Source organism: Podarcis bocagei (assembly GCF_964188305.1).
Source record: "Podarcis bocagei genome assembly, chromosome: 3".
Lineage (NCBI taxonomy): Eukaryota > Metazoa > Chordata > Lepidosauria > Squamata > Lacertidae > Podarcis > Podarcis bocagei.
The window spans coordinates 85,405,521-85,431,298 of record NC_138127.1 but is presented as its reverse complement, the minus strand read 5'-3'; the positions used below and the strand labels follow the sequence as shown (position 1 = coordinate 85,431,298).

Below are 25,778 nucleotides of genomic sequence, written 5' to 3'. Positions count from 1 at the left end.
GTTGGGATTGAAATTCTAGCAGGTATGCGGGGACCTTTGTCACTGATTCTGAATACAAACAAAAGGGGAACTGATGGAAGGTGGTAGTTGTGGTGGTGCTTGGGTTTGAACTGAATCAGGTAGAGCATAGCTAGTGCAGGGGTCTGAGAGCCATATTCCCCTCTGGGCAATCTTCCAAGGGCCACGTGTCAGTGGCGGAAAGAACCCGTGGCAAAAGTCTGTACAGTAGTCTAGTTTCTCATCTCCCTCTCTCTGTCAGACACATCTTGACAGGCAATTTCAGATTTCAGTGGTACACTCCAGCTAGGCAAAAACATTTATTTATTTATTGAACTTCTTAGTTCTAGGTCTTCATGTGACTTACACTGAGGAACATATACATAACTGCATTATAGAATAGGAAAGTAGTAGAAATGTTAACATAACATTCTCTCTCTCTCTCTCTCTCTCTCTCTGTGTGTGTGTGTGTGTGTAAAACCGTACCCTGCCAACAGCAATAACAATATTGGCAGCACGGTAACAACAAAAAAACCCTATACCCCCACCCTCTAGCCAGTGGAGAAAAATAAGAACTTGAGCACCAACACACGCCCCTCCCTAGCTCAGAAATCCTTAACCCAACAAAGTCAGTCACATCAACCCAGTTTTTGTTTGTAGCTTCCTCTGTAGTGGTTCCCTTACTGGAGGTCAATAACAACATAGTAATATATAAGTAAACATTTATTTTGCATGTGCAAAGTGGCAACTCCAATGCAGAAGTCACTACAAAGGATACAAAGGCAATGCAAGCATAGATACAGCAGTGTAGACTTTATCAAACTCACCCCTTTGTTACACAGCCGTAAAGCCTCGTTTCAGCCACTAACCAATTAGCAGTTTACACTTTTTCACATGCACAGTCAATCCCCTGTGTTGCTACCTTATTTTAAGGCATCAGCTATGCACAGAGTGGTTAATCTGCAGCTCTCCTTGAAGACCCTACAGCGTGACTTGTTGCCTTCTCCTTCTCCCGTGGTCTCCAATGTTCTCTTATCAGTAGCATAGCTTGCTCGCTCCCTTTCAATCATATCAAACAAGGCATTGTTTTCTTCCCACCTAGCAGTTTCTAGGACACGGGTGGTCTAAACCACTGAGCCTTGGGTTTGTCGATCAGAAGGTTGGCAGTTTGAATCCCCGTGACGGGGTGAGCTCCTGTTGTTCAGTCCCAGCTCCTGCCAACCTAGCAGTTTGAAAGCACGTCACAGTGCAAGTAGATAAATAGGTGGGAAGGTAAATGGCGTTTCCGTGTGCTGCTCTGGTTCGCCAGAAGTGGCTTAGTCATGCTGGCCACACGACCCAGAAGCTGTACGCCGGCTCCCTTGGCCAATAAAGCGAGATGAGCGCTGCAACCCCAGAGTTGTTCTTGACTGGACCTAACTGTCAGGCGTCCTTTACCTTTACCTTTAGCAGTTTCTCTTCAAGACAACGAAACAATTTAACTCTTTCCATCTCTTCACCCTCTCCTCCAAGAAGTCCAGCATCAAGGCCAGGTGTGCTGTAAGTCAGATAGTCTGAGAACTCTTCTCTTGCAAATATAGCAGCAGGAAATACCAAGCAAGAAGAGATGGCAAAAAAATTACCTGTTCTGCAGCTGCTGCTTCACTCTGAATGTCCCTGCTTTGCACTGCCAAAGAATCAGTGGTTTCCCCCCCCCCCAAGGGGCACTCAAGGCTACTCACTGTGACAACTTCATGGTGAGTACTGGCACCTATTTTTCTATTAAAAAAGCACTGCGTAGTATCATAGAATTGTAGAGTTGGAAGGGACCACAAGGGCCATCTAGTCCAACCCTCTGCGCTGCAGGAATCTTTTGTCCAATGAGGGTCACAAACCCACGACCCTAAGATTAAGTCTTATGCACAACTGACTGAACTATGATTCAGGTAGCAACATTGAAGGTGTATTTCCAAAATCCAGATAGAAGTTGGAATCTAGACACATATTTAAAAAATGATGTGAAAATGCTTTTTTTAAAAAAAAGTTTTGAAAAATAGATTGAATTTGCCATAAGCTCACCATCACCATCTAGTGTCACGTTTGTATAATGTACTTAAATCGCACTTAAAACGTTATATGTGCCACTGTATAGTTGAGTGCAGACAGGCCGCAGCGTCCCCATACCATGGCGACTGATCCCACTGCCCCATAGTAAAGGAATAATTGCTAATCCTGTGGAAAGTAGCAGAGGATTTTGTTTTGCTGCATCAGCATTGGGGCTGTGTTGCTGTAGACCTATTTTAAGAATGCTTTGCAAAAGGAGGAAAATAAGCACCTTAACCCTTCTAGCGTTCTGCTAATGTGAGGGTTGCAGTGCGTGGCACAATTTGCTTTGCACAGCACACCTGATTCTGACTTGCATCCCATCTGCAGCCGTCTTCATTCCCTGATAGCTAACCAAACAGCCATTTCTTTACCCCCCACCCCCCCAGGAGTTATTCAGCAGCTGAAGCTTGAAAGAAAAGGAAGGGCAAAGACAAGCTGACACTTCCTTCTCCCTTCCTCTGTGTGCCGTTTTCAGAAAGGCACCACTGTGACATTTCCCCGTCTTCTGATTTTCTGTGTGGTGGGAATATTCCACACACACCCCTCGCACTGTCTTTAAATTAAAGGAAGGAATCCAAGCAGCTGAATCAAGTAAATATTTCAAACTAATTGAGGGCATTAGAATCCTGCTGACTCCTCCCCATAGGAGCAGGCTTTTCATTAAAGCCAGTTTTAATGTTGCAAAGCTCTTCCAAACCTAGCTGTTCCACATCCCGTTCCTCTTCAAAGAGTGGATGGTCCCCGAAGGTTCCTTTTGTCAAGCAGGCCTTGGTTTGAAAGAGACCCCCGTGGTGCTGAGATATTCTAGTTTCAGGGGCTCAGTCCATCAGTGAGTAAGTGGCTGCTTTTGAAATCCAAACTTAAAAGCCTAGATGGTCCCTACTTGGGGGAACTGAATGAACTATCAGTTTAAACAGCCTCGGAAATGGCATGCATATTCTTGCAACCCTACATAAAACATCTATCAGTCCTCGCTAAGCAGATTCTCTCACATGTTTTGGCTTTGCCGCCTAGTTCTGATGGTGCACCTGCATCTCATGTGCCTATCCTTGTGGTCCAAATCCAGTTTCCCAAACTCCTTATATGTACAGTAGTCACGTGTCCTCTGCTTGAAGGGCTGTCTGGTCCAAGTTCTGTTGCTGTTAGCATCCTTCTGTCTCGAGAGACAATAGGGTGCATGCACCTCCAGGGATGAAGTCAAACCACAGCATTAGCAGCCGAAGTGACCTCTCCGTTGCCCAGATGACAAAACCCTCCCTCTTGGCTTCACTGGTGTGGTCCAAAGGAAAACAGGGCAATACGTTTGACACCAACTTGGTTGCGGGAGTTGCAACACCCAACCTTAGGGACTCCACTCCGGATTTGTGTAGGGCTTTGTGCTGGGCCCGGGGGTTAACCCGAGCCACACGGTCCAGGTCCGGTCCCGATTCCAAGGATTCTGTGAGGTGTCAGTCCAACAGGGCCAAGGCAGGAAACTGGGCTAGGTCGGGCGCAAGGTCTCAGGCAGGTTCCAGCAAGCAGCAATGTTGCTCCCACAACCTGGGGTGGGGTCCGACAGCCTTTTATCTCTGACGGGGTAACAGCCGGTCCTGATCCCCCAGTGACTCACCTCCCTTTCTCACCTGAAGACGAGCACTCCTCCTGCGAGTACTCAGGTCTCTCCTCCTCTCAAACCTGAGTCTCTGCAGCTCAGGAAATGTTGGTGGGTTACTAGACCCAGAGGCCGTCTCAGCCTCTCCTGACCCAACTGGTAGTGGAGCAGCTGTACGTGATTGCCCAGCAGAGGGCAATGAGGTAATCCCCGCATCTGGAGCCAGGGCAAGCTCAGGCCCCTGACTCGGCCCAGCTGGTGCTTGTTGCAGGGGAACCTGTGCAGACTGGGGCTCTTCAGAATCAGGCTCCAGACTTGGTTCAGATGCCGCCTGAGGCAGAGGATCCGGTGAGGACTGAGACTCCTCCAGCTCCGAGTCCGAGCCCGAGTCCCAGGCCATCACAGGCTTACTCCTTAGTCTTTTCTTGTCCCAACAATATCCCGCAAGGCAGCTGATGTTTTGGATCAGAGTTTTCCTTCTTCCCAGGTTGACAAGCCCCCTCTGCTCCTCACTTTCCTCTACAGGACACGCAGAAACCTCCTCCTTGACCGTTAGACCCACTTCTGGTCTTGTCCACTCAGTCTGCTGGAGCCTTTCTTCACATGCAGGGGAAGTCCCTAAGTCTGGGTCCCTTCTTGCTCCACCTTTCTGTGATTCAAAGTTCAGTTCAATGATAAAAGTATCAGAAGAAGGGGAAAGGTGGGCCTTTGCCCATCAACAGTTAGTGGACTGAGTGACTACCTGATCATGGTATGGGATCTAGTGGTGGAAGGTAGGTAAAGGTAAGGTAAAGGACCCCCCAGCTTCTGCCAACCTAGCAGTTCGAAAGCATACCAGTGCAAGTAGATAAATAGATGGAAGGGCTGTAGCTCAGTGGTAGCGTATTTGCTTTGCATGCAGAATGTCCCACGTTGAGCCTTTGGCTTCTCTAGGTAGGGCTGTGTATGTTCTGTGCCTGAAACCCCCACAGAACAACTGTTGGTCAGTATATTCAGCACTGAATTACATGAACTGACTGACTGTCTGACTGTGAACTAAGGCAAACTTGGATGGTTGTACAAGAGGATTAGACAAATTCCTGAAGGAAAGGGCTGTTGAGAGCTACTAGCCATGATGGCTTTGAGGCAGCAAGGCTTCTGAATACCAGTTTCGGGAAACCACAACAGGGGAGAAGGCTCTTGTGTGTGAATCCTGCTTGCTGGTTTCCCCGCAGGCATTTATTAGAGTTCAAGGACACATTTCAGCCACTCAAAAGCACACAGGGGGTGAAGCAGGACCAGTTAGTGGGCACAACCTGGAAAAAGGAGTGTGACCTGGGCAGAGTTTCGAGGACCAGGTAGTGAGGCCTGGAGAACCGAATCTGACCCCCATACCTGATGTTCCTCATCCATTCTGTACCCTTTTACTCCACGTTCCCCTGCCAACTGGAGTTCAACTGGTGGCCATGCCAAACGGGGAGTTGCAGAGTTGCAGCATCAGTCTCCTGGGATGCCCTACTGATAGAAGAAGGAGTTGCTTTCTGGCTGCTCCTAAAAATATGACATTTTAATGTCAGCTTTTGCTGGTGGCTAATAGCTTGCGCTGTTGCCTGCTGTGCTAATGGCTTTGAGCTCTTCTTATTTATCTGAGGTGCATATGTGTGGATAACTGGTGCATTGTTGTTGCTTTTTGTTACCACTTTTGTGTTTTGTTTGTTACCGCTTTTCTTGTACGGTATCTGGGATTATGTTTAACTTTTTAAAAATATTGTTGGCCAACACTGCTCACTGATTGATTGACTGAGTACTGTTGGCCTCTTTGAAGTTCCAGCAATTGAATTCCATCTGCATTAGTACTACTTGAGTGGTATTAGGAAGGACTGTGCCTTCCTTCCAAAACAGATAAAAGCACGGCGTGAGTTTCTGGCCCCGTTGGAATGAATGGGCAAGGATCCTGCAGACTTCACTTATGCCAGAATTTCATGGCTAGTCTGTAACACTTGATTACTTACCTATTAAAGGGGCATTATGGAGACCTTGCAAGTCTCGTAATGGGAAGTGCTTGGCTGAATGAGGTTTCTCAATCTTTATTCCATTCAGGGCAGATTTTTTGTTTCTTTTACAAATAGTGCCAGTGTGTTTTACTGGTTAAAGTGTTGGAATGGGATTTGAAGGACTCACATTAAAATCCCCAGTCAACTGTGAAGCTCACTGGGCTTTAGCCCAGTCACTGTAGCTCTCAGACTAACATATCTCACAGAATTGTTCTGAGGATAAAAAGGGCAGGACCATATATACTACCTTGAACTGCTTGAAGGAAAGGCAGGGCATAAATTTCAGGTCTCCTCACTTGGCTTATGTGGTGGTGCACAACTCTTCAATTTTAGGAATATGCCTAGCTGCCTAATATGCCTAACTAGTGTTTTTGGTTTTTGTGTGTGACAGTGGCATCTTCTGCAACATGGTGATGTTTTGTGTGCTACTTAGATCTAGCCATCTTATTTCTCTCTGTTTCTCATTTTCTAATCTTAAATTCAGATCGCCACATTTCTGCAGCAATGTGCATTTTTAAAATTTTCGTCCTTATGAAAAGTTGTTATTTAAGGGTGAATTTATCCTAAGAAACACATTTTTTAAAATATGCAGTTTGGAATAACATACACATTTCTGCAAGCAATTTACCCTGGTATAATGCATTTTTTCATGTTTTTTCATGTTCATTTTTATACAGACTTCCCTCTTAATTAATGCATTTTTGTATACATTTTCTGAGTGGGGAACTGCATCGCAAAATTTGAAGAAGGGCACATTTGACCTGGTGGAAGCTAAGCCAGTTTTGTTTCCCAGTTAACAATTTGGCCTATCATAAACATAATATAGTTTATACCTTACATTTAACGAGCTGCACGATACAGCAATAATGCTGCCAAGCCTACTTTCAAAGGGGCTGTGGTGATAAGGAATTGCATGGATGAAATGCAACTGTTGGGAAATGGCTTGAGGGCATCTGCGACACAGTTGGAGCTGACTCATCATTTCCTACGGCCATCTCATAAATGCAAACTAATCACAGTTTTGCACATGCTTTGACTTTCAGATGTGTATGTTATTGCTATTTCAGAGCAGGGTGGAGAGGGCTGTATATTTTTATTTGCTGTTTGGCAATGTGTGTGTGTGCGCGTGTGTTTTAATCAAATGGGTTATTGCTACCAGTAGAGCGTGGACATTTTGCATGAGGGCCTTTGAGTCTCCCCCAGGTTTTGGGTTTATTTTTGTATGTGGGGCTTTGTGTACGACTGTGTGCTGAATACCAATGCGGAAATGGCACGCTAAGGAGAAACAGCAGGCTTTTGAAATAACTGCCAACAGCCCTCAAGATGAGCAAAGTGTCCTCTCGGGCAGGCTTTGCCAATCTGGTATCCTCCAGATGTTTTGCACTGCAGCTGTGTTGGCTCAGGCTGATGGGAGCTGTAGTCCAAAACAGGACACTAGATCATAAAATCATAGAATCATAAAGGGACCCCCAAGGTAAGGTTACCAGATTTTTTTCAAAGAATCTGGGGACACTTTTTTTTTTGAAAAGAGAAAGAAAAGTTGTTTTTTAAAAAATTAAGAAGTAATATCTTCTCTTCTGGGTCTCTTCTGTTATGTGGCCTTCCTCTGGGCCCCGGCCTGATCTCTTGGCGCGCTATCTGCCATGGAGTAGGCTCGGGTCGAGCCTGGACTTAGCCACGTGTCCTTGCCCTGCTGGTGCTCTCCTACCTCTCTTCCTCAGGCGGCAGCGCGGCAAGGTCGGGGCTCCCCTCTTTTTTCTCCTTTCTCTCTCTTCCTTCTCCTTTCCTCCTCCCTGCATTGGCTCTGGGGTTTTTACTGGCCCTGGAGCGCCGCTGGGCAGTCTGCCAGGTGGCCAGGCGCTCTCGCTCCTGGTTCGGTTTGGGTCATGGGTGTGTGTGTCAGCAATTCCCCCAGTTGACATGCTGGGCATCCCTGGTTTCCCCTCAGCAGCAGCAGTCTCAGCAGCTCAGAGCCAGCATGGTAGCACAGTTGGCTCTGGCTGGCTTCAGGAGCTGCTCGCTGCTGTGGCACCCGCCATTTTGCCTTGCTGGAAGTCCCCATATGATGTGTCTTGTGCTGTTGAACCAATCATGCAACATTCATACCCTACTAATAAATCTACAACACTTAAAATATAAATCCAGGGACATTAAATGAAATCCGGGGACATTCCGGGGACGGATTTTGTCCGGGGACAGATTTGTAAATCCAGGGAATGTCCCCAGGAAACGGGGACATCTGGTAACCATACCCCAAGGGCCACCCCTTCAATGCAGGAATCACGGGTAAAGAATCCCTGATGGGTAGTTTTAAATCACTGCTGGAAGGCCCTGCTCCCTAATCCGAAGAGTTTAACCCAGAGGATGGCCTCTTTGAAGGCGACAAGACACAGCCCAGTGTTTGAGATTTGGAGAGGGGGAAGCAGTGCTGAGGCTTCTATTCCCTGCTCCTCCACCTGCAGCTGCTGGCTGACCTTGGGCCAGTCACACTTTTCTGAAGTCTCCCAGCCCCACTCACCTCACAGAGTGTTTGTTGTGGGGCAGGAAGGGAAAAGGAGATTGTTAGCCTCTTTGAGACTCCTTAGGATAGTGATAAAGCGGGATATCAAGTCCAAACTCTTCTTCGTCTTCCCGGTAGAAGGCCCAGAGCTCAGTTGGATTTCAAGCTGTGTACGTCAAAACAGGTCACCTGTTGTCACTTTGACATCAGGTGATTGCCCCGATCGTCTGTCAAACTTGACCCACAGCATATAGGGGAGATAAAAACCCCTCCCACTGGCAGGATCCTATTATAGGGCCTTTCACATCTGTAGGGTACAAAAATAGGGTTTTTTCAGCTTCCTCTTGTAATATTTGCTTTATTGCAATCATTGCAATTGTTCCTTTTTGCACTTTGCCCTGATTTGAATCCATCCTTCTTTCTGCACAGAAGTGTACAGAAGTGGATCCAGTATTGTGTGCTTGATTAGACCTGCAACTCCTCTTGTTGATGGAAGTGGAACTTGTAGGACTCTTCTCAGAAAGTGCCCACCCGCCTCTCCTCTGAAAATATTGCTTCTGTGGTCTTCTGCGTTTGTTAGCCTGAATCCCCCACCCCTTTTGCTTATTCCCTAACAAGCTTTTGATTCCACTTTCTAATATAGTACACTTGCATATTAAAATATTTTCTTTCTTCTTTTTTTACAGAAGTTTTGATGTTGGACTGCACACATTTCTTGTCAGGTAAGTCAATATTTATTATTTGCCGCTGGATTCTGTTGTATATCAAAGTCATTTCAAGATAATTTTCCAAACTCTGTGTTGGCAAACCTTCTGAGGAAGTCCGCCACCTGACAACAGTTATACACTGTTGGATCACCTTAGATTATGTGACTTTAAACAGCCAGCTGCCATCGGTGGTATAGCTTCATCATACCAACTCTGATGGTTTATTGTTAATAGTTATGCATTCTAAAGTGATCCAACAATGTGTGTGTGTGTGTGTGTGTGTGTGTGTGTGTGTTTGTCAGTTTCCTCCCTTAACAAATTAGGACATCACATCAACTTGATGTGAAACTTGACATGAGCCAACAGTGTGACGCGGCAGCTAAAAAAGCCAATGCAATTCTGGGCTGCATCAATAGGAGTATAGCATCTAGATCAAGGGAAGTAATAGTGCCACTGTATTCTGCTCTGGTCAGACCTCACCTGGAGTACTGTGTCCAGTTCTGGGCACCACAGTTCTCAAGGAGGACACTGACAAACTGGAACGTGTCCAGAGGAGGGCAACCAAAATGGTCAAAGGCCTGGAAACGATGCCTTATGAGGAACGGCTAAGGGAGCTGGGCATGTTTAGCCTGGAGAAGAGGAGGTTAAGGGGTGATATGATAGCCATGTTCAAATATATAAAAGGATGTCATATAGAGGAGGGAGAAAGGTTGTTTTCTGCTGCTCCAGAGAAGCGGACACGGAGCAATGGATCCAAACTACAAGAAAGAAGATTCCACCTAAACATTAGGAAGAACTTCCTGACAGTAAGAGCTGTTTGACAGTGGAATTTGCTGCCAAGGAGTGTGGTGGAGTCTCCTACTTTGGAGGTCTTTAAGCAGAGGCTTGACAACCATATGTCAGGAGTGCTCTGATGGTGTTTCCTGCTTGGCAGGGGGTTGGACTTGATGGCCCTTGTGGTCTATTCCAACTCTATGATTCTATGATCAAGAAACATGCAGGTGATTTTTCAGTGCTGTTTGAAAACAGGACCTGATTATAACCTACAACTTTGACTACCAGAGAGCAAATTAAATTGAAAGGTCTCCTAATGATTCTCACAGTAAGGTTTGTTTGTTTATTTGAAGATCTTGGCAGAAAGAATGATTTCCTTTCAGAGGCAGAATGTTTAAATAAAATTTGGAAAACCAACAGCGAAATATCTTGTTAGTTTTTCAAAAAGTAGGCAAAAAAAATCCTACAACCATGACCAAAGACGCACCATAGTTTATCACATTTTGGAATAATGGAAATAATTTTTATTATTATAATACAGTAAGTTTATTCATTCATTCAGCCATTTAATGAATTGCCTTTCTCACCTTGCAACCAAAAATACAGAAAACAACAAAAGATACATTTTGAAAACAATATGGATAAATGCAGATACCTTAAAGAAAAAGAATCTCATCCAGCTGAAAAAAACGTAAACAAAAATGTGTGTGTGTGTGTGTGTGTGTGTGTACACACACCTGTGGCAGGTACCTGGCAGAAAGATATCAAAGGCTGTTACTCTGCTATTTTTTGTTCGGCAACTATTTAGGATCCTCACTTGACTGAGGTGAAGAGGGTATATATTTTTGCTTTCTGCTAATGGAAAAATAGATAGGTGATTTGCAGTCTTGCTTCTCTGTGCTTTATTAAGATTAGACATGCATGATAATGGGATTTGTGGGAATATTTTCATCAGAAAGGAGAAGCTACTTCATTCTTTCCAGGTTTTGCAAAGCCAGTTTATGATGTCGGTGTGACTGCTGTGCTTTTTTGGAAATCCATAAGCTTCTGCGTCTTTTTTTTAATAAACCCACTGGAAATGAGTTCTTGAATATGTGAGATTATTTGCTCCTGTGATGCAAAAGTCTGCCTCCTCTGAGGTTTCAGTGTGCTATGGCTGAGGAAGAAAAAAACAACTAGTGCCAGGGGATGTTATGTGTTTGGGGTGACAGGCAGTATTTTTATCTGTTCAGAAAGGGAGGTGTGGTGGGTGTCCGATCCTGGTATCCAGTAAAATGTCATATTTAATGGTGTGTGTAGGAGACACCAAGGCAGTGGAAACTAAGCAGCAAGAGAAAATAGCCTTATGCACTGAAGATCGAGCTATCATCTATCAAGAGATTGATATGAAATTAAAATAACAAGAAATATAATGCTTTTGGAGGGCTGTTTACTGAGACCTTTCACAGACAACAGAAGAGGTACCAGTGGGTAGCTTTCTCTTTGGTTTGAAGTGGATGACATGCTCTTTCTTATTCAGGCAAACCTGTTTATGACTTTTAGCTCTAAACACAATGGCAATAGGAACATAGGAAGCTGCCTTGTACTGAATCAAACTATTGGTCCATCTAGCTCAGTATTTTTCTAAACTGACTGGCAGCAGCCTTTCAGAATAGCAAACAAGGAATCTTTCCCTGCTCTACTTGGAGATGCCTGGGATTGAACCTGAAGCCTTCTACTACTGCTGCTACTACTACTATATTCTTTATATCCCACCCATCTGGCTGGGTTTCCCCAGCCACTCTGGGCAGCTCCCAACAGAATATTATTGATAATAATAAAGCAATAAGGCATCAAACATTAAAAACTTCCCTAAACAGGTTTGCCTTCAGATGTCTTCTAAAAGTCAGATAGTAGTTTATTTCCTTGACATCTGGTGGGAGCGCATTCCACAGGGCGGGCGCCACTACCGAGAAGGCCCTCTGCCTGGTTTACTGTAACTTTGCTTCTTTGCAGTGAGGGAACCGCCAGAAGGCCCTTGGTGCTGGACCTCAGTGTCTGGGCAGAACGATGGTGGTGGAGACAATACACCTGCTCTTCCACAAAGCTGCAGCCATGTTTCCGTATCACAGTGAACCATAGTTATGTGCTATGTGAATGACCAGGGATACATCACACCACAGGGAGCCTTCAGTGCTCACATTTTCCTTCCCTGTATTCCTCCTCATGGCTGGGAGAAAGAGTTTAGGAGGAGTCATTTCCTCTTTTTGCTCAACTTCAGTTTGTTATTTTCCAGACGTACAAACGGGTTAGTGTTAATTATGCTTTGTTTCAGACGAGCCAACTTGAAGACATTTTGCAGTTAATACTACCATGCTCTCACATGCGATTCATCAGTCCCGTTGATCAGGACTGACAGCACATACCGCTTTTGAGATGGTATTTAATATTTTAGTGAATTGTTTGATTGTGCCGTAACCATTCCAGTTCCTTACGAGGTCCACATCCACTTAGCTTCTGATATAGTATCTGGTGATCCCAGTCCATTCTCTGGACCCAGTTGCTACTTGTTACTATGTTTACTTTTAGTTTAAGGATCATGGCATAGAAGGGAGTGAGCTTTCATGTCTATTTTCTTGTTGTTATCTCTTTCAACATCAAAAGAAAAGAAAAAATTATGGAAAACTGTTTCGATGCAGCACCATCCTCTGTTGTTCCATTCGAATGCAGTACCTGTGTGTGAAAGCAGAATTTGTCCTACAAAAAAGAGTCTGTGTAGAGTTCTAGGTGCATTTTCTCCTTCTCCTCCCAGCAACTGCACTAAGGCCAGAAGATACAAAGGGAAGTGTGTTCCAGCCTAGTTATCCTTTGTTGTCATTCTTTGTGTTTGGGATTGGCACTCCCACAGGGTCCAGCCTATTCCAGTGCTGCCCAAATACTAACAGAATTTGGATAATGAACCATCTGTTGGTTTGCTAAGTGCTTTGTGCCTGAAATTGGCAAAGGTAAGGGGGAGGAAACTGCTGGTTAGTCAACACTGTCTACCCCCGTTGCATCAGAAAAGTGGCATTGTGCAGCATAGTCAGTGAGTATAGAGTACAGTATATTTATTTCTGCTTGATTTTAAAGAGAAAGTGTACATGCTTTCTGTCTACCTTCACTATGTAGAAGGCTTCTCTATAGACTCTGAATTGAACTGGCTGAATTGAGACAATTGGAAATGAGCCACAGGCTTCATCTCTCTTTGCTCTCCTTCTTCTCTTCCCATGCATGGTTACTTCTTGCTTTGAAACCCTGGTTTGGAGGACTTGCTCAAACCATGGTTCAGAAGTAATGGCAAACTGTGGTTTGATTAAAAGAGGAAATCAAGACAGGAGGAGGAAGTAGTGTTTGGGCTGCTGGTGAGTGGTTCTGGAGTCCAGGAATTGGGCAGTCAACCTGTCCTGGATGGGATCACACTCCTCCTTTACCTTTGCCAATTTCAGACATAAAGCAAACTTGATCGGCAGCCACAGCTTGATTCTTGTTTCCAGCCCTGGTCTGAAGGGCAAACACAAAGCATTCAGTTTACTTTAGATCCAGGAAAAGAAGGGGACCTCTGTGTATATTGGGAAGACTGAGTGTGTGACCCAAGACTCGTTGATGGCTGGTGCTAAACTATGATTTGACACTGTCTCTGTGTTCATTAATAGTGGAGATTTGCTCAGTGAAAGTTCTGTTGTATTCTTGAAGCAAAGTGAATGTGAAAGCAAAGTCAATGTGAACTTGCTCAGAACCCGGATGAGAGACCCACTAGGAGCTGCTCTGAGTTATCTGAAAAATAAAGAGGGGGATGGAAGTGAAATAAAAATATAAATGAAACTGAGAAATATTTGAATTACTAGCAGTGCAATTATGTTTTACTCTTCCTATATCTGTGAATGATCATAGATAAGAGGAATAGTTCTACTGTGTTAGAATGCATCATCTGAGATCATCCTGATTATAGAACATTGGACTGGAAGATATTTGGTCCTTCCTGCTCTATAAGTTTCACATTATTACAAATATCCTAAAGTGAAATTTCCACATACTGCAGGAATGTTGAGTTTAAATACAAATGATTTTTTTTTTATCTAGGAAACAATAAAAGGGCACCATAAAAACTCCTTCTGTTATAGTTTCCCTTTATAGCCTCAAGAGAATGAATTCTAAGCCACAGTTTTAGAAAAACCAACTGCAATCTGTTTGCTATATAGTGAATTAGCTGATGAGCATGTTGCGAAAATAAACGTAACGTTCTTGCATCAACATAAGCACATATTTATGTAAATGCAACATTTTAACTTTTGAAAACTGATGGAGTGGCAAAGTCAAGATTAAGAAAGCTGTAGATATAATCATGCTTGTGTCATCTCCTTGGCTTGTGAATTAAAGGTGCTTTAAGAGATCCAATCTCCCCCTGCTATTAATAAGAGAAAGTATACAGCTTGAAGCATTCCTGGTAATTTTGTAATAATAGTGGCTGAAATCCAAAGGGCCATGTGTATCTATTGGAATTTTTGCAGTTCAACACTGGAGCTGAAATGGAAATCAGGGGAACTCTGATGGCCTGAAGGAGTTTATGGGAACTTGCATCCCAGCAAACAGATCTGCCATAAGACATTCTGCCACAGAGACAGAGCCATGTCACTACCCTGCACGCTGACCTCCATCCTTTTCTTTCTTTTGACAGCTGCTTGGGTATGTGAAGGCTCCCCAGGGCCTCCCATCCAAAGCATTGTTCTTATAAATGCCCCTACGGAATGTCCTTCTAGAGTGAGGCATTGTGGGTGAGGCAGCCCTGAAGAATGCCTGGGCTGCTGTGGTTTCGCCACAGTGGGAGCAAATACTGTTTGAAGTTTAATGCTAAACTTTAAGTAGTGTTTGCTATGGCAATGTAGCAGTGGGCCATATGACCTCTGAGGCTTTGTCCAGGACACTTTGTTCTTCTTCTTTTTAAAAAATATTTTATTTATACTTATGCATCATACAAACAAACGCCAAATAAAACAAACAAACATTACCGAAACTGAAAAAATACAGAAATACCAACATAGTAACGTAAATTCAATCAAAAATATAAACATTATATTCTCCTAAACAAATAATAATAGAAAAAATAGAAAGAAAGAAAGAAAAAGTTGACTTCCAAGTTCCAACTAACTCCATGTGGATCTTTATTTCTCATATAAATAAAAAAAAAATTTAAAAAATGTCCAGTAGCACCTTAGAGACCAACTAAGTTTGTTCTGGTTATAAGCTTTTGTGTGCATGCACACTTCTTCAGATACACTTCTATATCTGAAGAAGTGTGCATGCACACAAAAGCTTATACCCAGAACAAACTTAGTTGGTCTCTAAGGTGCTACTGGACAATTTTTTAATTTATTTTGACTGCGTCTGACCAACATGACTACCTACCTGAATCTTTATTTCTCATATCACTGGACACTTTGTTCTAAGGAAGAACTTCCACAAAGCAGGGTGTGAGCAATCTGGTGCCACCATAGACTGCATGGCAATGTGTCATTGATGCTCCTGGAGTGGTGGGGTACATGGTTAGGGAAAGGCTTGCAAATCGACGACACTTCCTGTTGCTCCACCCAAGGCAAAGCTGTTAGTGTAGGTGAGCCAAACCCTGCTAGCAAAATTGTTCTTTAGTCGCATCTGCTGGTCCTAACTGGCGAAATGAGAAGGATACTTTCAGTACTTCCATAGTCTAGATATTTGAGACACTTTAACCCGCACTATTCCCTGCCACCCCTAATGTCTCATTGATTCTCATACTAGAGCAGTGCAGGGTGTCCAATCTGCATAAATGAATTTCTAGTTTGAATGTAGGAATGTTCCAAGGGGGAAAAAATTACCTAGCCATTTGCAGGCCAGTACCAAGGGACATTCCCTTGGGACACGGGTGGCGCTGTGGGTTAAACCTCAGCGCCTAGGACTTGCCGATCGCATGGTCGGCGGTTCGAATCCCCGCGGCGGGGTGTGCTCCCGCTGCTTGGTCCCAGCGCCTGCCAACCTAGCAGTTCGAAAGCACCCCCGGGTGCAAGTAGATAAATAGGGACCGCTTACTAGCAGGGAGGTAAACGGCATTTCCGTGTGTGGCTCTGCCTCACCAGAGTAGCTTCGTCACACTGGCCACGTGACCCGGAAATGTCTGCGGACAGCGCTGGCTCCCAGCCTATAGAGTGAGATGAGCGCACAACCCTAGAGTCTGGCAAGACTGGCCCGTATGGGCAGGGGTACCTTTACCTTTACCTTTTACCAAGTGACAACTGCAAACCAGATGGCTGCTTTTTTATTGTGCCATATTTGTGAAATATTAAATAAATTACTATACTATGGCACATCATTACATCATGCAAGCTATTCAAGTGAAGAAGAGGAGTTTCTACAGAAGACTTGAAATCTGAAAAGCATGGCTGTTATTCTATATGTGTGAATTTTCTAAAGAAGCCCTGCGGTTGTGATGAAATTATGTTCTGTGTGTATCTGGTCTTGAAAACATTTCTTTTGTAATTTGGTCGTGCTTTCAGATTCCTGAATGCCTTGGTTTTTGTTTCTTATAGGAATTTCTAATTCCTTTTAAAGACGGGAGAAAACTCCCTTTAAAATCTTCACATATGGCCTCTGGTTGCTGTCAGCATCTTTACATACCGTATTTTTTGCCCTATAGGACGCACTTTTTCCCCTCCAAAAATGAAGGGGAAATGTGTGTGCGTCCTATGGGGCGAATGCAGGCTTTCGCTGAAGCCTGGAGAGCGAGAGCTGTCGGTGCGCACCGACCCCTCTAGCTCTCCAGGCTTTGCGGACCTCTCCGCAAGCAGCGGGAGCGCTCCCGCTGCTTGGGGAGAGTTGCCGGCATCCCGAAGCCTGCACGCGCTGATCTCAGCGCGTCCAGGCTTTGCGGACCCCTCCGCAAGCAGCGGGAACGCTCCCGCTGCTTGGGGAGAGTTGCCGGCATCCCGAAGCCTGCGCGCGCTGATCTCAGCGCGTCCTGGCTTCGCGGACCTCTCCGCAAGCAGCGGGAGCCAGCGCTGGGCTCCCACGGCTTGCAGAGAGCTGCCTGTTTGGGGGCTGGGGTCGGGGGAAGCTCGGGCCGCCCCAGTCCCGCGCCTGGGGGAAAAATATTTCCCCCCCTTTATTTCCCCCCAAAAAACCTAGGTGCGCCTTATGGGATGGTGCGTCCTATAGGGCGAAAAATACGGTACATATGGTCCATACGGCACATTTCTCCCAAACTCTCATTTTTAAAATATTTTGAAAAACAACCCAACCCAAATGTTGCATTGAGTGTAACAAAACAAAACAAAACCCCTAACTAAATAATATAGAAATGTGTTTGATTTATGTTATATATTATAGCAAACATGGGTTGCAGAATTTGATATTTATTAGCATGGAATCCGTGTCAATAAAAGTTCCCTGTATTTTATGCTAGTGAAGTGTAGAGTTTTTTTCTTTTGCTGCTTTCTGGCACCTGTTTTGCATGTCGTTAGCTGTGTGCTGTCTAAAAGTGATATCGGTTCCCAAATAAGTTATTTTCAATTGGTTGTCTGTAAAGTGCCTTTTGTCTCTCTCATTTTAGTTTCATACTCTTTGTCTCTCATTTGGACTTTGGCAGACGGGAAGACAGCTTATGCTTCCAGGTGATTAGGATTCAATTGACGTAGAGCTCATTACTATGCTGTCAAGCCAGCCAATTGGTTTCACAATTATTTCATAAGCGTGGACTTGTACATTTTCAGCACGCTTTAAAAAGCAGCTTGTCAGACTTGCGCAATCATCTGTTGGTGAGGGTTGGATGTGGACATGAGCAGAAAGAAAATTGTGCAGAAAGAGGGGGGGGAACAAGAGTTACATGTATCTCACTAGTTCTGGTAAATGAGACTTGTATTGTATATTTGGACCTTTGCACTGATAGCGGTTTATGTAAATTTACTTTGAAATAAGGGATATTGAGAATATGATGATGATAAAATTGGTATTCCCACCCCCCCCCCCTTATTAGCTCTTAATTAACAGCTGCATTGAGGTTTTCTTATCTAACCATCAAACTCCACTTCCATGTTTTATTTATGATCTTTGGTTATTGGTTTTCTGTTTTGGTTATCTGTCTTGGGAGACAATGGAGGAGTGTGCCTTTGGGGGTGGATAATAAAAATATTATAATAATTTATTATTTATACCCCGCCCATCAAACTGTTGGATGTTTGCAGCGCCTGCTGTGGCTGTAGAGACCGATGCGGGAGAGACATATTTTGTTGTAGCTGGGGCAGATGAAGGCATCCAGTTGTGATGCTGCATTTGTTCTCTCTGTGCTCCTCCCAGGGGTCAATGGCATTGTTGGCACAAAACTCTGACCAGCTGCACTATCCGAATATGGAGGTATTTACTCAAAGGTCGGATCATGTTTGACTGCTCAATCATCCCCCTTTGGCAATACATTGCTTCTTTCTGACTCTTCAGAGGAAGAACTTACTGCTATAATAATAATAATAATAATAATAATAATAATAATAATAATAATAATAATAATAATAATAATAATTTATTATTATTTATACCCCGCCCATCTGGCTGGGTTTCCCCAGCCACTCTGGGCGGCTTCCAAAAGAATATTAAAATACTGTGATACATCAAACATTAAAAGCTTCCCTAAACAGGGCTGCCTTCAGATGTCTTCTAAAAGTCTGGTAGTTGTTGTTCTCTTTGACATCTGGTGGGAGGGCGTTCCACAGGGAGGGCGCCACTACCGAGAAGGCCCTCTGCCTGGTTCCCTGTAACTTGGCTTCTCGCAGTGAGGGAACCGCTAGAAGGCCCTCGGTGCTGGACCTCAGTGTCCGGGTAGAACGATGGAGGTGGAGACGCTCCTTCAGGTATACTGGACCGAGGCTGTTTAGGGCTTTAAAGGTCAGCACCAACACTTTGAATTGTGCTCGGAAACGTACTGGGAGCCAATGTAGGTCTTTCAAGACCGGTGTTATATGGTCTTGGCAGCCGCTCCCAGTCACCAGTCTGGCTGCTGCATTCTGGATTAGTTGTAGTTTCCGGGTCACCTTCAAAGGTAGCCCCACGTAGAGCGCATTGCAGTAGTCCAAGCGGGAGATAACCAGAGCATGCACCACTCTGGCGAGGCAGTCCACAGGCAGATAGGGTCTCAGCCTACGTACCAGATGGAGCTGGTACACAGCTGCCCTGGACACGGATTTAACCTGTGCCTCCATGGACAGCTGTGAGTCCAAAATGACTCCCAGGCTGCACACCTGGTCCTTCAGGGGCACAGTTACCCCATTCAGGACCAGGGAATCCTCCACACCTGCCCGCCCCCTGTCCCCCAGAAACAGTACTTCTGTCTTGTCAGGATTCAATCTCAATCTGTTTGCCGCCATCCATCCTCCAACCGCCTCCAAACACTCACACAGGACCGTCACCGCCTTCACTGGTTCTGATTTGAAAGAGAGGTAGAGCTGGGTATCATCCGCATACTGATGAACACCCAGCCCAAACCCCCTGATGATCTCTCCCAGCGGCTGCATGTAGATGTTGAAAAGCATGGGGGAGAGGACAGAACCCTGAGGCACCCCACAAGTGAGAGCCCAGGGATCTGAACACTCATCCCCCACCACCACTTTCTGAACACGGCCCAGGAGGAAGGAGCGGAACCACTGTATGACAGTCCCCTCAGCTCCCAGCCCCTCAAGACTGTCCAGAAGGATGCTATGGTCGATGGTATCAAACGCCGCTGAGAGATCCAGCAGAACTAGGAAACAGCTCTCACCTTTGTCCCTAGCCCGCCGGAGATCATCAACCAGTGCGACCAAGGCAGTTTCAATCCCGTGATGAGGCCTGAATCCCGCTATAGCTTCCTTCCAGTGTTAAGCTGAGCTCTTCACATAAAGATTTCAGTTCTGCGGGACAAAACTGGCTTATGGAATGTGCTCAGAAAACCACAGGAGACTAGAAACCTGGAACCACCAGATTTGTGGCCTGTAGAGGGCAAACATATCTTCTATGAACGCATCCACACTGTATGTTTAAAATGCCCTAGTACCACTTTAACAGTCATGGCTTCCTTCAAAGAATCCTGGGAGATGTAGCTTTTTAAGGGTACAAAGAGTAGTTAGGAGACCCCCGTTACCCTCACAGAGCAAAACTTCCAGAGTGGTTTGACAAGCTCTGTGAGGGGAATAAGGGGTCTGTTAAAGTTTTATCACAGTGCTTCAAATGTCCAGTGCAGATGTTTGTCAGCCACTGTGTCTTCTCTTAACTGCTGCTATCAACAGCATTGAACGTTTCTGAAAGGTTAATGGGGATCAGTTAAGCCTTTCACTCACCAAACACATATGGTCAACTGAGGTCAAGAATGAAGACTTCCCCCTATGCCTATTTATCTGTGACCAGTCTATCATCCTTTCAGAATCTGTGAAGTAACCAACTACTCCAACTCTCTTCCTAAACAGAAAGATGGAGGTCCTGGGCAGATATTACTGTTCATCAGAATCAATAGATGTATCTGCTTTGGGCAGCAATAGTGAATTTTGAAAGTTGCGTACAAGAGCTTGGTAAATTTGGGAGGCTGCCATATTATCTTCATGCAGTATGTGTGAGGTAACTTCGACTTGCTATTACAAGTATTGCTGCCACTAGAGGGAAACCTTGCATTAATATTTTAGGGGCCTACTTAATCCTGGGCTTGGTGGTGTCAAACAACACTCTCAGTTGCACTGGAGACAACAGGGAAACCTCCCTAACTCAAAGCCTTATTTTCCCCCCTCCTGCCGCCCCATTTCCTAGTACTCTGACATAAATCAGAGTTGGCTTTGATTTGCACCATAACAATTTCTTCTAAGTTCTCTGGAACTGGATGGTGAGAAAACTTATCAGATGTAGAAATCAACTGAGCATCTTAAATTAATCTGTACTTTCACTCCACTCTGTACAAGTAAGAGTCTTCACTTGATTATGTGAACTTGCATGAAATTACAGGACCATGATAGGAACAGAATCCCCCTCCCCTTTGTGAATTCAGACAAGATAATTTGTAGCATGTGGCAGGCAGAAGCTCAGCTGGTCCAGTTTTCTGTGCTGTAGCAATTCAGTAGGCCAGATATCTGCCCTTCTCTGTTTGCTGCGGTGCTGAGTCATAGTAGTCTTTTTGAAAATGAAGAGAAATATATGATGTGGTAAAATTGTTGCCTCAATTCTTACTGTGTTTTAGTGAGTCTCTTGGGCGTGAGGGATTGCATGGTAAATGGGTGTACAAAGACTGGTTTATAATTATGGAATACCCATATACATATTAGCAGAAAAATAATATAATATAAACGTTAAAGATACAGTAGTAATATAAATATATTGCACGTAAAACATAGATATTTCAATTATACTTATCTTTCCCCCAAAGCTATTTCTTTTTAATATAGTTTATTATAATGCAAGAATGAACTTTAAATTCTTGAAGTATTTATATACTTCATTTACAACATCATGAATACCCTCCCATAACTATTTTTACGTGGTATATTGCTAAACGTTATTTATCACCATTTGGTGATTATGTCATAATCAGTATTTGTCTGCATGACAGCTATGTCGGCAATAGTCTGAAAATCTACGGAATATCAAAAATTGTTCTGTAGCTAGATGGCTATACAACTTTTCATAATAAATATTAGCTAGGATAAAATGTTGTAGCAGGGATGCTTCGGTTTGAGGTCCTACGCAATCATAGCTTGGCCCTTCAACCACAATATTTTCACAATATCATTTTTGCCTGAGGTATCAAAGGGTGAAGAGCAGAGGGGCTGTGGAAGACAGCACTGATAAATAAAAGAATGGGGCTCTTCTTGAAGAGAACATGGGCCAGTCAAGTGGGGTGGGGGGATTAATTGGTGGCATGGAGGAAGAAATGGAAGATCTTGTGAGCTATCCACTTACTCAGAGTAGACCCATTAAAATAAATGTGCATGGCTAACTTTCAAGTGGTTGGCTCTGAGTGGAACTAAGTTGGATACAGCCCATTGGGTAGTACAGTGGTATCTTGGTTCTCAAATGGCTTGGCTCCAGAACAAATCGGCTCCTGAACGCCGAAAACCTGGAAGTGAGTGTCCCAGTTTGCGTACGTTTTTCAGAAGCCAAACATTTGACGCAGCTTCCACAGCTTCTGATTGAGTGCAGGAAGCTCCTGCAGCCAATTGGAATCCGCGCCTTGGTTTTCGAACGGTTCCAGGAGTCAAACGGACTCCCGGAGCAGATTAAGTTCAACAACTAAGGTAACACTGTATCTAATGCTGCCCTGTTCAGAGTAGACCCCCTTGAAGTTAATCACCACGACTCATTTGGGTGCAGTCATTTCAGTGGGTCTACTTTGAGTTGGACTTACAGTGGTACCTCTGGATACGAATTTAATTCATTCCAGGGGTCCGTTCTTACCCTGAAACATTTGCATCCAGAGGCGCCACTTCTGCGCATGTGTGCGGGGCGGAAACCTTTCTGTTACTTCTGGGTTTGCCGCATGCGTAACCCGAAGGATATGTATCCAGAGGTGTTCGCAACTAGAGGTACCACTGTAGTTGAATACAGCCTGATGGGAAGGATTCAACATAGCACTAAGGAGATAGCTTCAGGAGTGCAAGCATTTCTGTTTGCCTGTTGGAATGATCTTCCCTCCTCTGTCACCACATGGTGCGTTTTTGTGTGTGTGGCGTGTGTGTGTTTCTCCTGACCTCCCACCAACCAATTTAGAGGAGCGAGGGCAAGGAGAGGGGTAAATGCTTGTTGTACTAGCGAAAGTCCTTGAGTGGACATCTGCTAGCAGGACCAGTTAGTTGAGTCTGACCCGCCATGTTTGTTTCTATGGAGATATTTATTAAAAGTTTATTAAAAGATATTTATTAAAGTTTCACAAACACAACAATATCAAACACAACAATACAGAAAAACACAAACAAAAAAAAGAACAAGTATAATTTTAAAACCTTATTTTCTTAAAACTTACTTCACCGACCTCCTCATACCTCCCCTTTCTGCATTCCCATTTCAAATATTTAGTTCAGCAAATCCTCACCCTTAATTTTATCTAGTTGTTAACCTTTCTTTTCTTTTAACTTAATCTTTACAGCTGTAATCCACTTAATTTCTAAAACCACATCATTCTAACACTCATTAATTTTACAATGTTTCTTAAGATAGTTCTTAAATTTCTTCCAATCTTCTTCCGCCGTCTCTTTTCCCTGGTCTCGGATTCTGCCAGTCATTTCTGCCAATCCCATATAGTCTATCACCTTCATCTGCCATTCTTCCAAGGTGGGTAGATCTTGTGTCTTCCAATACTTTGCGATGAGTATTCTTGCTGCTGTTGGAGCCACTCAAGTTCTAGTTGGACTCCCCAGTACAGCCAAGGCTTGGGGATCATGGGAGTTGTAGCCCATCAACTTTTCTGTTCTGCCAAATGGAAATATAATAAGGGAAGACTTGTTCTGCTGGATCAGGTCCAACTAGTTCAGTACTTTGTCTTCAGTGGGACCAGCCATATGGACTTGGGATATTCACAAATGTGGCATGAAGGATGAATTTTGTGTTGCTTATCCCCCAGTATCTGATAATTAGAGCAGTAGTTCCTCCGAACATAAGTTTCCAATCTTCCTGATGGTAACTAATAGCCATTGGCACACCTGTCTAATCTGTTTTTAAAAATCCATCTGTGCCAGTGTCCACTGCAACGTCTTGGGGTGATGGGTTTCATAAGCTAATTATTGCGTTCTGAGAAGTATTGTTTCATTTTGTTTGTCCTGTACCTACTGCCAATCAGTTCCACTGGATAACCGAATCAAAACTTGATAGGGTAGCAAGTTGAAACGACTCTTTCCAAGTCATTTTTCTCAAGCAGCCTTTAGCGTGCTGGGGGAGGATACGCATGTGGACAAATAAAACAAATATTCAAGTATACTGCATGTAGCTGGAGCGCTCTATGCAAAGGTCAACTCAGGTCTCATCCAGAAAGTACCATAAAGTGGCCATAACCACATCCAGCGTAGAATAAAAAATAAAATACAAAAATGCATCAAGTTCAGCAAGACTGCTTTCACTCATAAAATTTATGCATGGCTTGATTGTAAAACAACAACAACCTCAAAGTACCAGTGTGGTGTAGTGGTTAAGAGCGGTGGACTCGTAATCTGGTGAACCTGGTTCACTTCCCTGCTCCTCCACGTGCAGCTGCTGGGTGACTTTGGGCTAGTCACACTTCTCTGAAGTCTCTCAGCCCCACTCACCTCACAGAGTGTTTGTTGTGGGGGAGGAAGGGAAAGGAGAATGTTAGCCACTTTGAGACTCCTTAGGGTAGTGCTAAAGCGGGATATCAAATCCAAACTCTTCTTCTTTTCTACTTTTGTGAGTTTCAGCTCTGCTATTGGGGGCTCTCTCTTGCTAGGGAGTGTGCAAAGCCACGCATTGTGAATCCAGGCACCAAGCCAGTTATTTTGTTCTTTACCTCACACATGTGAGTCACAGGAATTCATACATCTCCTCCCCCCCGGATGAATGCTGAAAAGAAGAAGAAAAGTAATAAAAAAGAGACACAGGCAGCTTCTAATCCACATTAAACTCTAGTGTGGATGAGCTTCTAGATGGGAGAAGTAGAAAGTAGCAACAGAATGGCTTCATGGTAGTTAATATGGTCAAATTCCAATGACCTTAAACAAGTTGTATTCCATTAGTTTACCATAGACCATTAGCCAAATTGTTCCAGAAGTTCTGCTGTTCCAAAAATTCTGCTGTTACAGAAATGTGACATGGTCTCTCCCAGCCTTCACCAAGCTGGTACACTCTACACCCCCCTCCCCCAACCATTGACTGCTTGAGAATTGTGGGTGGTCTTGGTGGGCCCCGTAATGATTTTTCTGCCTATTGTAGCAATTGTATTGCATTATGCTGGAGGCTGTATTAATTTTTAATAGTATTTTGTTATGTTTAGGTTTGCTTTCCATAGAATTCAGTTCTCAATACAATACAATAAAATAAAATACAATATAAGAAAGAAAAGAAGCAATAAAAATACAATTAAAACCAATGAGAATATTTAATGTGGACATGCCTTGGACTACCTGAATGAAGCTTGTGGACCACAGTTTGGGAACCTCTGCTATAGATGCTCCTGACTACTATAACTCCTGTACTGTCTGAGCAGGATCATGGTTGCAGGCCAAAGTATCTTAGGGCACTTTTTACTATTAACAATTAACTATTAAGTAGTTAATAGACAACACCAGGAAAGAATTCAGGTGGCTGGTTGAATGAATAAATAATGGCAGTAAATTTATGTAAAAAGAATTAAGGAATAAATGGGAAGTCGGGTGTAAAAGATAATGAGATTTTTTACTTTTATTGTAACATGATATTGTAATCACAAATTTTTGTCATAATTTTTATCTTAATAACAGCTTGTGTAAATTTCATTTTCTTTCCTTTTCCCTCCTCTCTTAAGTTGTACCCTCTTTTCAGTATTGTTCCCTTTTTTTGTATGTAATAAGCATGGAAATAATAATAAATAAATAAATAAATAAGCAACTCAAAATCTCTACTATTTATATTGGGCTTCCCCTTCCCCCATTTTATTAATTCCTTAATTTAAGTACAGTAATGTATATCTCTGAGTGTCATGGGTTATATAACATGCATAGGAGACTTTGTCCCTTTTAACTTTTATCATTTAAATGACTAGAACAACTAATTGTGGAAGACGAGTGCCCTTATTAAAAAAAAACCCATTTGTGTCACCTTCCTTTACTTCTAGTGCAGTGTTTTGGCACATTGCGTTCCAAGTATGTTATTTAAAAGCATGCTGTCATGTCCAAATATAGTTACTCCTGACATTATTTACATGTACATCTACTATCTGGGTTGCTTTGCCTTTTCTTATGGTTCCATAGCAGCCATATTTCAAGCAGGAGGACAGTCAATGTGTTAGTTCCCGGCCTATGCAGTGTGAACCTGAGGCTAAATTTGGTTTTCTGTTAATCCAAACCCTGGTTTTCAAATAAACATCTAAAAGTAAATCAAGGTTCTGCTCTCGTGTTTGTAGA

The 25,778-nt window shown here is 43.7% G+C and overlaps 1 protein-coding gene across 6 annotated transcripts in view; it reads left to right on the top strand.

The window, feature by feature from the left end:
• HHAT (hedgehog acyltransferase) overlaps nt 1–25,778 on the top strand; it is a 184,605-nt gene that overhangs the window by 55,488 nt on the left and 103,339 nt on the right. For all 6 annotated transcript variants that reach the window (XM_081186026.1, XM_081186024.1, XM_081186027.1 and 3 more), the window contains one exon: nt 8,893–8,928. In XM_081186026.1, coding sequence (XP_081042152.1) covers nt 8,893–8,928 — 36 coding nt within the window. The remainder of the gene's footprint in view (nt 1–8,892; nt 8,929–25,778) is intronic.